Below are 15,916 nucleotides of genomic sequence, written 5' to 3'. Positions count from 1 at the left end.
AAAGGAAGAATGGAACAAAAAAAGGAAATGTGTGGGTATCTTTTCTCTTTGTTTAGTTAACATTTTTCTTTCATGGTATTTCATTTCTCTTATTTTTATGATTTTTTTCATATGAAAATGTGGACTTGGACTACTATACTACAATATGATAAAAGAAACATATATATAGTTTGTGTTTTGTTTGGCTGTGTTACATTTTTTTAATGGATAATTTGATTTTTCTTAACTAGAAATCTGATTATTTTTTGTATGTTTTATAATTGCTATATTTTAGTTCATAAGGGTTTGAAGTTTCTTGGTTTGGTGTAAGATAAATAGACTATTGCTCTAAATACTCATTAGCTCGATTATGCTAAATATCCAAATGTTAATACATATGGTTTAACTTTTTATAGTGGACAAGTTTAAAATGATCCATGATTTTTGAACTCTATTATCTATGTTTTATTTCTCCGTTCTTTTGTGTTTTCTTTTTGAAGCTTAGATATGGAAGAGGTTGTAGAAGTTTGGACTAATTTTTACCCCTTAATCATTTTTTTCTGTTTTGCTTTTTTGATTTCTAATGTGGCAAGTATACCATGAAGGGGGAAGAAAATAAGGATTGTTAAAGAAAGATTAATCAAGGAAGATGCACCTAGAACTATTGATGAGTTTGAGAAGTTGATTAGAAGCTCTTCTAATAGCAGTTTCATATAGATAAAATATATGGATTTCACAATTTCTATGACTGATGTTGAGAAAACCCGCTATATCATATAACTTAGTATTTTTTACTGCTTGTATTCATGTTCAACTACTATGTTTGAGGTTCATTTCACTAATTGATATTGAAGTTGAAATATTGATTTTGTATGTACTTGCTTCATGGTATTTTGTAAAACTTGCTCTAATGTGATCATTCTACTTTTGTGCTACCAAAAGTGTTTTTTTTTTTGTAAGTAATTTTTTTATAACAAAGTACATCACATTGTTACAACAAAGTTTCATTTGACTCAAAAATTAAAATTTCATATTTTAGTAATTTAAAATTCTGTTTTAAAATTTTAAAAATTTATATTCTTCACAGAAAAATATAAATAATGAATTTTAGATTAAAAAAATTTAAATTCTCTAATAAATTACTCCCTCAATGAAAATTCTCTATCTAAAGTCACTCTTGTTCAATTCTATATTAGTTACAGAAAAATTATAAATTAAAAGTGAATTAGCTTAAATTCAAAATAAATCTTCTCCTACCCATAATTCCTATTCACGTAAAACTTACCGACAGAAAAATATGGATTAAAATACTTTTTTGTTCCTTTTTTTAGTAAAATTTGTTTTAATACATTATATTTTAATAATTTTGTCTTTATTTTTTAAGTTTATTATTTTAAAATAATTGATTTTAAAAAGTAAGGAACAAAAATTGGATTTTGAAAAAGAAATAAAACTAAAAATATCATCAATCCAAAATTTAATTAGTTTGTATTCTACAAACCATGTTCTCCCAACTTCAAGAGTGAGGCACAAATTTAATTACTTTTTTTATGTCTTAGATTAGGCACAAATTTCATTATTAAGTGAAAGTCTTGTGTTTTATATTGTTTTTAGATGAGTACTAACTTTGTCTAATAAATAAATAAAATGTATAACTAAACTGCAATTGATTTTCCTATTTAATATAAATTATTACAACTATTGTTTTGGTATTTAAGATATAGGAGTGACAATAAATACAAGTATAACACGATGTTTCAGTTTAAAAAACATAAATAAAAAGATAAAAAATAGTTAAAAAAGAAATAATAGACAATAAAAATAACAATAGACAAGTTACAATTATTTTTATTTTATTCAAATGTTATTTTAACCTCGAGGGAGCCCGGAAATTTCTCAACTTCTCTCATCAAATATATATTTTTTTCAATATTATTACAATTACAATAGCACCTCCCTTGTGACCCGACCCGACCCATAAAGGGGTTAGGGTTTCGCGTTTTTTGCTAGATATAAATACACAAACTAGGGTTTTGTCGCCACAGTTCACATTAAGGGATCGTCTTCTGCAGAAATTTGCGCCATCGTCGAGAGAAGCGTGAGAGACTTCTCGTTTATGATGAGAGCTAAGGTTAAATCATTTTCCTGTCATTACTCATCTTTCTTCCCTTATTGACCATCTATTTTATGTTTTTAGGTTTTGTTGATTAATCGTAGTTTTATGTTAATTTGTTTATATTTTACCTGTTCCTTTCTTTTCAGGATCTGATTATAATTTTGAATTGGTCTGTGTTCTCAGGAATTAGAAACGAAAAATACCATTTACACCATATACATCGTCGTTTTTTTGTTTTGATTTTTTTTTCAATATTGATTTTGCCTCGGAGAAATGTTTTTTTTTTCTGAATTGCTGGTGTATTCGCTGTAAATGGGTCTGGAATGATGTTTGCAGTTTGTTGTTTTCGATTGAAAGGCATTTGGTGCCGTCTTTGATTTTGGAATTAAAAGGAGATTGTTGAGTATTTTGGTGTGGGAAGAAGATGATTTTTCACTATTATCTAATTCGAAATTGATTAGATTAGTTTTTGATGTGATAGATAGGTAGTGTTGTTTTCTGTGGAAGCCCCGTTTTTCCTTCTGCTGCCATTACTGCATGTCGGTGGTAGTGTCTGATTTCACAAGGAACAAATTTAGGTTAATCAAACATCCTTGAATGTAATGGTCTGTCGTGTATTTGTTATTATGCATTTTGAAGTCAAATGTTCCTGATTATAAACAGAGGGGAATGTAGGATAAATTCAATTTCAAGGATAATTTTTTGGTCCGTATTGGAATTGGGGATGGGAGTTAGAATATAAGGTAAGATGAGGACTAAGATGATATTTTCTTCTGTGGTGAAACCAAATAGATAATGTGGTAGAATTGGAGCACCTTGTTAGATGTAATTTGAGACAATGATTTTGCCAAAAGTTAAAAATAGTTATCAACTATGTTGTTTCTCAATGTGTTAATTGCTGTTGGGAGTTGAAATTATGAAAAGGGAGAATGGAGAAGTATATCGATTCCTGTTTATTTTGAGTAGACTTCAATTTAGTTTAGTAAATTCATCTTTACTTTCACTCTCAAGCTTAAGTTTATGAATCATCCATCTACTATTGCTTCCTTTGCAAAAAAATGTATGTAGAAAAACTATTTTCTATGATTTTAGGGCTTAACTTCCTGAACTGAAAGTTGAAGAATCTATTCATAAATGTCACAAGGGGATTCTGTGCACCTCTCTCTTATATTAGAAAATTATGCATAAATGTGGAACAATAATATTTTTACATTCTTGTAAGTTTTCATTTTTAATTTGTAGAGAAACTGAGAAAATAATGAATCTGCGTGAAGCATACATATTTTAACTGATGAGGGATCATGGTGGGATAAGACAATAGAGAATTAGATTCTGTTTAATATGTTTATATGCATACTAGTACAAAAAGAAAAGAAATTATAGATTCTGATGCATGTTTTTTCTTGTCCTGTGATATGTTCATGCAGATAGTTTAGTTGTCAAGTCATAAAGCAGTATCATCACTTTAAATTTCATTAGAAGCTGTCAAAATGTCACGGAAGGGTTTGATGGAGCAAGACCTGAGTAAGTTGGATGTAACAAAGTTGCATCCACTTTCTCCAGAAGTCATATCTCGGCAGGCTACTATTAATATCGGTAATATTTTCTCTCATATTTTATGATTAATTTATTTCAAATTTGGTACATCCACATTAGAATAGTATTAGAATGTATTGGAAGTGTGAAATTTATTTATATTATTATCGAAACATTTTGGCATGCATAGTAAGACTGTTGACTTCTGTAAAATTATCCAACCACATACTAAAGTGATTTCTAATTGGTTGACAGTGTAAAAATCTTTACAGTCATGGCACATGAAAATTAAATTCTAGAACTAAAATAGTTCTCATTAAAAATATTGTGTAAGCTTCTTTTTGATTTGTGACTGTCGAGGCTGATGAAATGAATTGCATCCTGACAGGCACTATAGGTCACGTGGCCCATGGCAAGTCAACAGTTGTGAAAGCAATATCAGGTGTCCAGGTATTCCTTTGTCTTCTTCTGTTGGGTAGTAGGGTTGAGGGTAGTAGTGAGTATCTATATATTGTATATTTATAATCCTTTCTGGAAAGATTTTTTTATCAGGGACCTATTTAAACATAGATTATTGATGTGATTTATGTCATAGGAAAGGAGTATAACTCAGCATCTTAAGTCTAAGGCTATTGCTAATGATATATATTTTAGGACTTGGGTTCTCTTGATTAACTTTGGTTGAGGGAAGCCTTCCTCTAAGATGTGGTTATCTTTTCCTAGAGGCCACATAGTTGTTTGACAACATTTAGATCAATTTTGTTTGCTACCTACTTTTTCCATCTTCGGTTTTAAAACAAAGGATTATACATAAGCATTCCATCTTTTATTCTTAATACACATTTTCTTTTAGCTTTGGATATTTACACTGTTGACCTGTGTTGTTTCCGTGAATGTTGTGCAGACTGTGCGTTTCAAAAATGAGTTGGAGCGTAACATTACAATCAAGCTTGGCTATGCAAATGCAAAAATATACAAGTGTGAAGATGAACGATGTCCAAGGCCTATGTGCTACAAGTGGGTATTTATTTGTGTGCCATTATGATATCAAGTTAGTTTAACTTTTGGTGAGCTGATCAATTTTTTTCTACAGGGCTTATGGAAGTGGAAAGGAAGATAGTCCTATGTGTGACGTGCCAGGGTTTGAAAACAGCAAGATGAAATTGCTAAGGCATGTTTCATTTGTGGATTGTCCGGTAAAGTCCTGAACTTACATTTATTTTTTAGGGCTGTTTTATTCATAGTTTCGTTAGTATTTAGATATAATATACCTGTACATTTAGTTAGAGATATAATATTGAGATATGTTTACTTAATACATCATTTGTCCTTGGTACTCTATACCAATTCCTTAAATGGCAGGAAGGCATGGTATTGTGTGCATATATGCGTGATGTATGTATGAATGACACATTGAATAATCCTTAGGTTTTCTCCTGTGGAAGAGAGATGTATACCCTGAAGCCATGTTAGTTATTACTGTCTGTAGTTACACTTATAATGCTATGTAAGTGCTAGTGGTATACATTCAATGGTATAGAGTAAGAAAAAGTCATGATAGGTACTGGTTCAGAGTTTGAAAGACAATGTGTTTATTGAAGAAAGATGGATGTGGCCGTACAAAAAAGGACAAGATATGAATTGATTGTAAATGAGAAGGTATTGGTATTATTCATTAAGGAGAAATGACAGAAAATTAGTTAAAAATGGTTTAGAATTTGGATATATGCAATGAAAGTCATTTAGATTACTGGTGAGGAGAGGTAGATCACATTGCGTGCTTTCTAGTCATGTGAAAAGGGGTAGAGGGAGGTCAAGGACACTGAAAGAAATTACTGAAAAGGACCTCATGATGAATAGTATTCTTGAGAATTTGGTTTTTATCTGAGGCCAACAGCATTGTGTGATGTAACTGACCTCACCTAGTAGGATAACAGTATAAGATTATTGTTGTTAATTGTATTGATAGAAAACTATTACATTTGTGGTATTCAAGAGGCTTGGCTTTCTCCCTTTCCAAATTCCTCTTCAAAGCTAAAGATAACCCTTGCCAATCTTCCTCTCTCTTGTTTATAGTCAATCGTATTGTACACTCTTAAGTAGCTCACTGACTAACTATTTCAACTAACTAGAGGGGCTACCTAACAGAACACATAAGTTTTTCCATATTTTTATGAGTATCCTTTTTATAAGCAGGTAATTACAGGTCTCCAATCAAATGCTAAATCATTTGTTTGTTTTTACTTTTCCAATTTCTGTAGGGACATGATATTCTTATGGCTACAATGCTTAATGGAGCAGCAATCATGGATGGAGCGTTGCTACTCATAGCTGCTAATGAAAGCTGCCCACAACCACAAACATCTGAGCATTTAGCTGCTGTAGAAATCATGCGTCTACAGCACATAATAATCCTTCAGAACAAGGTAGACTTGATTCAAGAAAATGTCGCAATCAATCAGCATGAGGCAATTTCAAAGTTTATACAAGTAAGTTTTCTTTAAAGAGATTTCTTCTACACAAGTGAATTCCTTTTTGATAACTTAAATGACAATTTCCCCCCTTTTTTGTGATTTGCCAGGGAACTGTTGCTGATGGTGCACCAGTAGTACCTATTTCAGCACAGTTGAAGTATAATATTGATGTTGTGTGCGAATATATTGTGAAGAAGATCCCAATCCCTGAAAGGAACTTTGTTTCTCCACCTAACATGATTGTTATTCGGTCATTTGATGTCAATAAACCTGGTTATGAGGTTGATGAAATTAAAGGAGGTGTAGCTGGTGGAAGCATTCTGAGGGTAGGTTGGTTGGTCAATTTCCAATATATCATGCTTGATCTGCACTGATAATTCCATGCTACAATTTCAAAGTGATTTTACAAATAATGCCATGGTGTCCACTATGAATCCATGAATATGAAACAAGCACCTTACTAATTTGTTGCATTGCATTGTCTTTTTTGTTTTGGAATATTTTTGTGGTTGCAATTTTCCAAAATACCTAGGAAGACTGCCATTTTATTCCCAAACCAAAATAAAGGAATGCAATTGTGTGGTATTTTTGCATCCAAACCAATTGATTTGTTATTATGAACTTTCAAGTTGCTGGAAGACCATGAGCATCAGACTCATCTGTCAATTTGCTCTTTGCAGGGTGTTTTGAAGGTCAATCAATTCATTGAAGTTCGTCCTGGCATTGTTGTTAAAGACGAGAGTGGAAATATCAGATGCACACCCATATACTCAAGAATAGTTTCATTGTACGCTGAACAAAATGAGCTTCAATTTGCTGTGCCTGGAGGCCTAATTGGTGTTGGGACAACAATGGATCCCACTTTGACACGCGCTGATAGGTTGGTAGGTCAAGTTTTAGGAGAGGTTGGATCACTACCTGAGGTTTTTGTTGAACTGGAGGTAGGTGGCTATGCCCAATTGTCAATTTGCCTCCTGCCATGAATGATCAGTCAACTTTTTGAGTTTTATGATTCATAAGATTAGAGAGGATGAAGATCCTTATATTCATTAATCTCTTTGTTTGCCAATCTGTTGGGGTTGTGTCAGTGGTTAAGATGTGGACTTTCTTTAAACTCTATATGCTTAATAATTCAATCTTGTGCAACAAAACCTTATTTTGTCACATCTCATGAACGATGAGACTCAGTTCCCTACTTCCTCCGTTGTGGTTGAAATTCTTTATTTATAGATGAATTTTGGATTTGGTCTTGCAGGTAAACTTTTTCCTGCTTCGACGACTTCTTGGTGTCCGAACAAAAGGGTCTGAGAGACAGGGGAAGGTATCCAAGCTGGCCAAAGGAGAGATGCTAATGTTGAACATTGGATCAATGTCGACGGGGGCTAGAGTAGTTGCTGTGAAGAATGACTTGGCGAAGTTGCAACTTACTTCCCCTGTGTGCACTAGCAAGGGTGAGAAGATTGCACTTAGTCGACGTGTTGAGAAGCATTGGCGTCTTATCGGGTGGGGACAAATCCAAGCTGGAATCACTCTTGATGTCCCTCCCGCCCCCCATCTGAGTTGAACACTGATCACAAGAAACACCAGCAGCTATAAAAAACTGAGATGAATTTAGATATGTGGGAAGGGAGGCAATTGTTGGGAACCATTTTTGTGAGGTGGAGAAGAAAACGTTTTTTGATTGTTGTCTTCTATTTTGTTTTCACATCGTTATTGGTTTATTTTCCCAACTGTACCTCTTATTGAAGTTGTATCCTATGCTGTGATTGAATTCAGGCTGGGAGTGAGAATCTCAGCAAGCACTTGTTTCAATCTATGGTATCTTATCAATATGCAATTATGCACTATTGGTTCTACATGTTATATACGTGAAGCATTTTATTTTGAAACAAGCAATGGATTAAAATATAAGACTCCGGTACTCGTTAATTAGCACATTTCCGGTGCTTATTATGGTACATGGACTTCTGGAGGTATATTTCTGGGCACGCTAATTAGAATGTTTCACAGAAAAGTACGTCAATATATTTTGCTGCTTAATTTACCAAAACTGATTGAGTGGGAAATTCATTTTTTCTTATAAAATATGGCAATTCATTTTTCTCGTGGTACCAATTGTTTGAAAATTTGTAAATCAGAAGGCAACTAATTTCGTGTTTGTATCTACGTTCAGTCCGACTGCACCAATCCGGGGACTCCTTGCTTTTCTGTTTTTACATGGGAAAGTGAGAAACTACCCTTCAATGTGGTTGGAATGGTTTTCTAAATACACCTCAAGACAATGAGAGTTGGTTTGAAAACGCTATTGCCACTCCCTAGATGGTCCTGGATGATATTTTAGTCAAAATTGACTTTGGTTGGGATGTGCCAAATAGGGGTATAAGTGAACATAGTAAATGTTGTAATATTGATAAAAAGATTAAAGGGAATGATTAACTTCAAACTTAAATTTTTGGAGTTAAATGAGTATGGGTATGGGTATATGCCTAGAAATTTTAGCAAGAATTTGAGGATGAAATTACATGTTTCTAAGTTTAAGTATCCAAAATCAATGTTATAAAACTATGAAGAAATTAAGAAAGATGTCAAACATATAATACAACTTTGATAGTTAAAAAGAAAAAGAAAAAAAAGACATTAAAAATTATGTGACTGTAAAATGTCTACGAAATTAAGATTTTTTTATTATGCTTTAATACATAATCTATTGTATTACATGGTAATAAATATTGTGATTTAGAAGGGTTATGAGAAAATTTAACCTAAAAAAACATGATTTTTTTTTTACCTAAAAACATGAGAAAGTTTGAGAGTAGTATAAATGAAAAATGTTAACTATGTTTGGTTGTACATTCATGATCTATATTTACTTATATATATATTCATGTCAAAATTATTAATTTAACGTGGAAGCAAGTATTACGAACTTCCAAATTGATGCATGTTATAATTATTTGACGCTCGACTAAAAGTGTAGCGTAGTTGATACATGATAAGATGGATGTATTTTAATAATAATGAATATTGATTGTATACGAAAGTATATTAGCATGAGATCTATCGAGAAAATGTTTGGAAAATGATTTAGACATGAACAAAAGGGCCACTAAAAATATCAGTAAAGAGATTAAATTACCTAGTTTTTAATTATGTGAAAATTTTGTCATTTCGTTTCCTAAATATAAAGACGAAGCTATAAGTGATCATCCACTGATATTCCGCGACTAACAAACTCGAAGAATGATCTCACTCACAACACCACCAACAAATTACTATGAAGATGAAGATATTAGATAGCAATAACAAGAAGTAGTTTTTAATTTTAAAATGATAAAAATAAGATATTGGATAAGATTTGTCTATTATGATGTTAAAGTTGTAGGACCATTAGTGTACTATTTTTTTTTGTTTTTACATTAAATATAGGTTGCAAATATTATTCTAGTACTTTTTTTTTTCTCGATCCACACTTTTTATCTCCTATTAAAAAAGTTGAGACATAAATTTAATCCCTAATTTTTTAAAATGAGAAAATTTACTCCTAACGTTCAATTTAATATTTGACCATAGTTATTAAACTCTTTAGTTAACTCGTTGACTTTTACAAATTTACGAAGTTTACTTATTCTTTGTTAGTTGACTATTGAGTAAACTCTTTTTTTTAGCATATTATAACTAGATTCTATAAACTTTAAGTAAACTATAGAGTCAATAAATTGAAAAAGTTAGACCAAAATGTAAGTCATTTTAAGTTATTTTCTGTTTATTTAGTATTTAACATTTTTTCATTTAGTGTGTTATTCTCAAATACGAAAATTCTCACCTTTAATAACATCAAACTCTAATTCTCTAATAACATCAAACTCTCCATAGGAATGATCTATCACTACTATAACATCTCTAAGCTATTATCTAATATTCATATATTACTAGACTTAATTATTTAAATATTGTGAAATTTATGATTTATCATTTTGTTTTATTATATTGTTGAAATATTTAATTAGTATATTATTTATAGATATTTTATTATTATCTTTATAAGAAGTGAATTCTTACACGTCTACGAAATTAAACGAATTAAATTTATGAAACTCTCACAAATTAAGTAAAGTTTCGAATTTAATAATCTTAATTTTAACTATTAAGTTTTTAATGTTGACTTTGAGTTGTTACAATCAATACTTATAATAAAACCATCTAATTTCCAATTCGTTGTCCGCATGTCATTACTGTTTTTTAACACGTGTCACCATTTGATGTATGTTGAATTCATATTTGTTTCCTTTTCTCTCAGAATGTCTTTAACGCGGATTCTTGACTTCAAGAATTCATATCCATCATATCTAGTGTTATTTTTAATAAGAAGTTCTTCGTATTAGAAGATGAATTTTAGGAGAATAACTTTAAAGAATTTTACTTTTATCAAAAAATATTATTTTTTAATGTCATTTAAGAATAAAAACAAGTTTTTTTAATAAGTAAAATTTAAAAACTCAAATTAAATTCTATTAGCAGACAAAAATAATAAACGTTCTTATATCCAATATGTAATATCATAATACTCACTAAAAAATATCCAAGAACCCAAATGGGTTATGCTATTAGTCTCTCTTTCTTTTCTTTTTGCCTTTGTGTAACTTCTAATTTGCTAACACTTAATGCACTGGCACACTCCTCTGCCTCTCACTTTTTTTTACGGCATTCATATTTTATTTATTTATTTTGCATTTATCATTTTTAGTTTCATAAAAATTGAATTGTCTACTACCGTGCAAAAGCACGGGAAACTCATCTAGTTTATTTTACTTCACATTTGGTTATTAGCCTTTTATCTTTCTTTCGATTGGTCAAAATTGTCTACTACCTTGCATTTATTAAATTTAGTTAATTTTTGAGTGCTCATTATTTTTTAAATGAAAATTAAAAAATTAATATTTTTATATATTTTTAAATAATAATTTATTAAATTGAATAATCCAATCATCAATAAATAAAATAAAAACACAATTAACGTTAATAACTTAACATTCAACTTACTGATTTAGACACTCAAACCAATTTTTTTAATTTTTTAACCTAGAAAGTAAATGCCTCTATTTGAATTAAATGGCTTTATTTTTAATAGAACTACCAAAATAGAAAAATCAAAATTATATATTAGTCTTAAATATAACATTTTACATAACTAATATGTATAGAACGAGTTGGATACTAAAATCCTCATACAACCAAATTTATTTAATTATTAATTCCTCTCTCTTTCATAAGTATTTATAATAGTTACTTGTTGATTTATTTTTTTGAGGCAAGTTACTTGTTGAATTGGTATTCAATTATCATTCATATATGTAGCAAAGGTGTCTGAAATTGAAACACCAAGTTAAGCTACTAGAATGTTCTCAAACTCAACAATTCATGATAACTTTTGTCTTATTAATAAAAAAATTAATCTTATTATAATAAATAAATACATCATAAAAAAATTCAAAGTACAAGGAAAAAGAACAACATCAACCAAATGGATAAAATACAAGCTGTCCAAGAGGACAGATCTTTATTCTTCTAAACTACAAAGAATACAAATAGGAAACTAGCAATGTGAAAAAAAAAATGGTGACAAACACAAATATGTGCTATGATTCATTCAGAAGCAACAATCCAGGACCCAGCAGCAACATAAGGCAGCACAACTGCAAGAAAAGAAGGTAATTAAAACAAATGGTTGGTGCATGTTTATGAAAATAGAAGGTGTAGTGATTTTTGCTATGTATGAACTTACCATCCTTTCCAAAATCCATCGCCCCTGCTTGTGGTTTCCTCTGGAACTCTTTGTTGGGGGTACCCTACAGCTGTAGGATCATCTTTGGAAGGATAACCCATAGGTGGTGGGGCACTAACATATGGAGCTGGAGGATATGATACTGCTGCATCAAAATATCATGTCATTAATCCCACATTTAGAAAGATATTCACAATTCTCAAGGAAAGTAACAAATTAATTTTAGCTTTAGCTTTATGTAAAAGAAAGTACATATTATTGAGTATTGAGCATGCAAATACGGTGTCAATTGATTTGGATCAAATGAAAATTCACATATGAAACCATATTATGCTGTGCCATTTTGCTGAATGATATTATAATCAAAACTCACCAGGGGCTTCTTGCTGATTGTTGAAGCGACTCATGTTGATGATGATCAAGTTATTACTCTTTTCTTGTGCAAACAAAGGGTTTAATTAACAATAAGAGGATGTGAAATTGGAAACTATGGAAGCCAATATGCATGCCTGACGGTATATATAGATTCGTCGGGGACTATGATCTATGGTTCCTTAATGCAATAGAACATCAAATAACGTGTGGGACAGTTATAAACGCGTTATTATATTTTATTATATGATGAAAATAAATGAGGTCGGTGTTTGCATTAGAACCTCTGTTGCCAGGTGGATGTACAATTGGCTTGCCACGTATCACATTTCTTATTCTTCGAAATTAATTCACAATTTTTTATTCTAAATGGTTTTCATGTACAATCGGTCTTTGTTGACTGCGTTGGCGTTGGTCTTTTCTTCATGCACTTCATTTGCATTCTTTATATGATTTTGCACTAGATAAACCTATGTGAAACTTATTTTCTTTCTAATTTTTCTCCCTATCATTTCCTTGAAGTTTAGTTTATTGTGCCTTTTCCTCCATTCTGAAATAAGTATGATTTATCTTGAAAAAGAAAAGAAAAAGTATGATTTTAGTTCACCCCCAAAATATATATTTTTTCTTTTAATAGTACAACATTTGTTCTGGATCCGTCTCAAAAGATTTGGTCTCATAATTAAGGCTAAAATTCACTTTCAGCCCTTTATTTTATTTTTATTTGTTCAATTTAATCTGCATCAATCTCCTAAATTTTTTCTTCAATCCTTTATGTTTTGAAAATGATTCAAATTTATTCTTACCCTTATAGTACTAACAAAAAACGTTAATAGACCAGTAACAAGTTCAACACTGCACCATCTAAGAAAATACAAATCAAGGGTGTTTATGGAGGCCCTTAAGCCATGAACATGCCAAAAACAGTATATTATGCCACAACTTCTCATTATCCAGAGAATGTCCTTAAAACAATTGCATTTCTATGTAACCATAAATTCCAAAATAATGGAACACCAACCCACCATCCATGAGAGTGTAGGCAAAAGTGCTTAATAGGTGTATGAGGAAGTGCCGAACTTAGCCCAATCAAATAATACCATCTTTTCCAAATATTTTGTGAGGTTGTGAAATTGAACAAGAAGTGTGATGTGTCTTCCAGCATGTCATTACAAAATACACAAAGTAACTCTTGAGCTTGAATGTTGATATGCCTTCTAAGTAAGTTCATTTTTGCTGGGATCCTATTAAAAAATATTCTCCACAATTAAAATACACCTTGAGTGGAATTTTAATCCCTCCCTCTCAATTTTTTGAAGACCTCTACCTCGGAACAACCAATCATCCTCATGTTATAGAGTGCTTTATACGTGGATTACTTTACAGAAAAATAAATAAATGACGGGTAAGTAATAAATTAACTATTTTTATATAACATAGATCATAATTTAATTCAATTGAAATAATTTAATTTTAGTATCTATTCCAAACACATCTTAAGTCTTAATATAACTATTTTTTTTAAAAAAAATTAAATCCATATTATCAAAACTGTTTAAGATGCGACATCAAATTAAGTCCACTATTAGAATTTTTTGGGTAAATCAATGTATATTTTTTTGATATACAAACTTGAGAATCAAACCCCTAGTATACGTGATGAGAATCATGAAACTGGCCAAATACAGGCTAAAGGCCCAAGTGGAGAAGAACGAAGGCCCAAGTGAAGAAGGACAAAGCCCCCGAGTGGAGAAGGATGAAGGCCCAAGTGGAGAAGGATGAAGGCCCAGAGGCAGAGATACTATCAAGACTATTAATTGTTGCTGAAGGCCCAAGTTAAATATATTTTTTAGTTATAATTTTTATTTATTGTAATTTTGGCCCAAACTATTTAGAAGGCCCATGTCTATTTTTATCTTTTAGTTCAGATACACTATAAGTATTGGTTTTTGTTTTGAATAAAAAAAACTTTTGGCATTTTGATAAAATTGGGTGAGAGTTTCTCTCTGGGTTCCTTGTTGAACCAATATCAGACTTATCTTCCTTCATTGGAAGTGGCGTCTACCCAGACTTATCTTCCTTCACTGGAAGTGGCGTCTACCCAGACTTATCTTCCTTCACTGGAAGTGGCGTCTACCCTGACTTATCTTCCTTCATTGGAAGTGGCGTCTACCCTGACTTATCTTCCTTCACTGGAAGTGGCGTCATCCAAACCTTCGTAGCCTGTATCAAATGATCCGCCCCGTAAGATTCACATCATCTGGTATCAGAGCTTCGGCTCTTGATACAGGTTCTATCTTATCCTATTATTTTTCTTTGTAATTTGTCCTGGTTCGTGTTTTGTCCTTGTTCTGTTATTTGTTTTTCTTGTTTGCGTTTTGTTGCGTTCTTGTTTGTGTCTTTGTTTCGTTCTTGTTCTTGTCACGTTTGTGTTCTTGTTGTTGTTCTTGTTTCTAGTGTCTTTCAGACTTTGTGTCAAAAAAAAAAATTGTTTGGGTTCTGTTTCAAGTAAAAAAAAAAAAAGTTGCAGAAATTTTGAAAAAAAAAAGAGAAGAAAAGAAGAAAGAGAAAAAAGAGAAAGTGGGTGTTTGATCTTTGAACACGAAATTGAGGCAGTTAGAGGCTTTTTTTTGGCAGAAAATCGTGTACCAAATCCCCTTATCTAGATTCTCCTCTGAATTCTGAGCGTTTTGATATATAGTGGGCCTCAAACGGACAACCGTAACAAAAGTTATGAGCATTTGAAGTTTAATTGTCATATCTGTTATCTTATCTATTATCCTATCTGTTATCTTATTTGTTATCATATCTGTTATCCAAATTAAATCTAATTTGTTATCCAAATCTGATCTATTATCCAAATCAAATCAAATCAAATTTTTTATCCAAATCAGATTTGTTATCCAAATCTAATCTGTTATCCAAATCAAATCCAATCTGCTATCCAAATCAAGTCCAAGTTATTATCCCAAATCAAATCTGTTACTCTGATAATTATATTGTCTTTCCTTTTATTTTATATTATCTTGTGTGTCTAATTCGATCCATCCAGGAACTTAAGAGGGAGTGAGTGGTAAAAGGCAAGAGTGAAAACATCACACAAAAGCCTATATTGAGAGCATCAAACACGAGTGAACTACCATTAAAGAGAGAAACACGTGAGTAGAGTGTGGTGAGGTCCTGAATTTTTTTTAATTTACTGCAAAATTCTTTGTTCCTTAATCATGGCAAGAGCTGGTGACAATGGTGGTGTATATCATCAACTGGACGAATCTCAATGCTTATTTCTGGACGCGTGGACTACACAAATGCAACATTTGTTGAACCGTAACAAAGAAAAGCCCTACAGACGAATAGCCAAATCTTCCTCGTTTACTCTTAAACCTCTATCCCCTAGAGAAGTGTGTGATGACCAAATCAGAATGAGAGAAAAGAGAGAACAAGAGAAAGAAAATAGTGAGGCACCACAAAGGAATATGAAAAAGAAGAGTGATACACCCGAGGAAAAGAGTGATACACATAAGAGAGAGAGTGATACACATGAGAGAAAATTTAATTATTTTGCAGAGGCGAGTGAAGTGAGGAAAGTGTTACCTGCTCATGAACCACTCAATCTACAGTATTGCAAAGACAGTAAAATTTCTACTGATAATTCTA

General features: G+C 31.5%; 2 protein-coding genes across 3 annotated transcripts; one reads left to right on the top strand and one right to left on the bottom strand.

Moving 5' to 3' along the window:
* Positions 1-1,979: 1,979 nt before the first annotated feature.
* On the top strand, positions 1,980-7,968 carry LOC114422112 (eukaryotic translation initiation factor 2 subunit gamma-like). The gene is made up of 9 exons (XM_028388319.1): positions 1,980-2,110; positions 3,523-3,691; positions 4,020-4,081; positions 4,536-4,648; positions 4,725-4,827; positions 5,893-6,120; positions 6,213-6,431; positions 6,786-7,046; positions 7,361-7,968. Exons 2-9 carry the CDS (start codon positions 3,586-3,588, stop codon positions 7,667-7,669), a joined length of 1,401 nt encoding a protein of 466 aa, XP_028244120.1. The 5' UTR covers positions 1,980-2,110; positions 3,523-3,585; the 3' UTR covers positions 7,670-7,968.
* Positions 7,969-11,540: 3,572 nt separating this feature from the next.
* Positions 11,541-12,418, bottom strand: LOC114424357 (cysteine-rich and transmembrane domain-containing protein WIH2-like). Of its 2 annotated transcripts, none has more exons than XR_003668976.1 (3): positions 12,261-12,390; positions 11,888-12,029; positions 11,541-11,798 (listed from the first exon to the last, which is right to left on the bottom strand). XR_003668976.1 is itself a non-coding variant. In XM_028391201.1 (3 exons), exons 1-3 carry the CDS (start codon positions 12,292-12,294, stop codon positions 11,753-11,755), a joined length of 225 nt encoding a protein of 74 aa, XP_028247002.1. In that variant the 5' UTR covers positions 12,295-12,418; the 3' UTR covers positions 11,541-11,752. The 2 variants fall into 2 exon arrangements, 1 of the variants encoding a protein (XP_028247002.1); XM_028391201.1 differs by having other exon boundaries at positions 11,888-12,032; positions 12,261-12,418.
* Positions 12,419-15,916: the final 3,498 nt, after the last annotated feature.

The sequence above is a fragment of the Glycine soja genome, chromosome 8 (assembly GCF_004193775.1).
Source record: "Glycine soja cultivar W05 chromosome 8, ASM419377v2, whole genome shotgun sequence".
NCBI classification, from domain to species: domain Eukaryota; kingdom Viridiplantae; phylum Streptophyta; class Magnoliopsida; order Fabales; family Fabaceae; genus Glycine; species Glycine soja.
Note: the sequence above shows the minus strand (reverse complement) of the source record. Positions and strands in the feature narration are given on the sequence as shown.

Bases quoted from the DNA above. Each gene is read 5' to 3' on its own strand.
- LOC114422112 (XM_028388319.1), top strand. From the start codon at position 3,586: ATGTCACGGAAGGGTTTGATGGAGCAAGACCTGAGTAAGTTGGATGTA. The intron at 4,082-4,535 runs GTATTCCTTTGT...AATGTTGTGCAG, and splicing joins AAGCAATATCAGGTGTCCAG to ACTGTGCGTTTCAAAAATGA. The intron at 4,649-4,724 runs GTGGGTATTTAT...TTTTTTCTACAG, and splicing joins CCAAGGCCTATGTGCTACAA to GGCTTATGGAAGTGGAAAGG.
- LOC114424357 (XM_028391201.1), bottom strand. From the start codon at position 12,294: ATGAGTCGCTTCAACAATCAGCAAGAAGCCCCTG. The intron at 12,033-12,260 runs GTGAGTTTTGAT...ATTTTGATGCAG, and splicing joins CAATCAGCAAGAAGCCCCTG to CAGTATCATATCCTCCAGCT. The intron at 11,799-11,887 runs GTAAGTTCATAC...CTTTTCTTGCAG, and splicing joins GATGGATTTTGGAAAGGATG to TTGTGCTGCCTTATGTTGCT.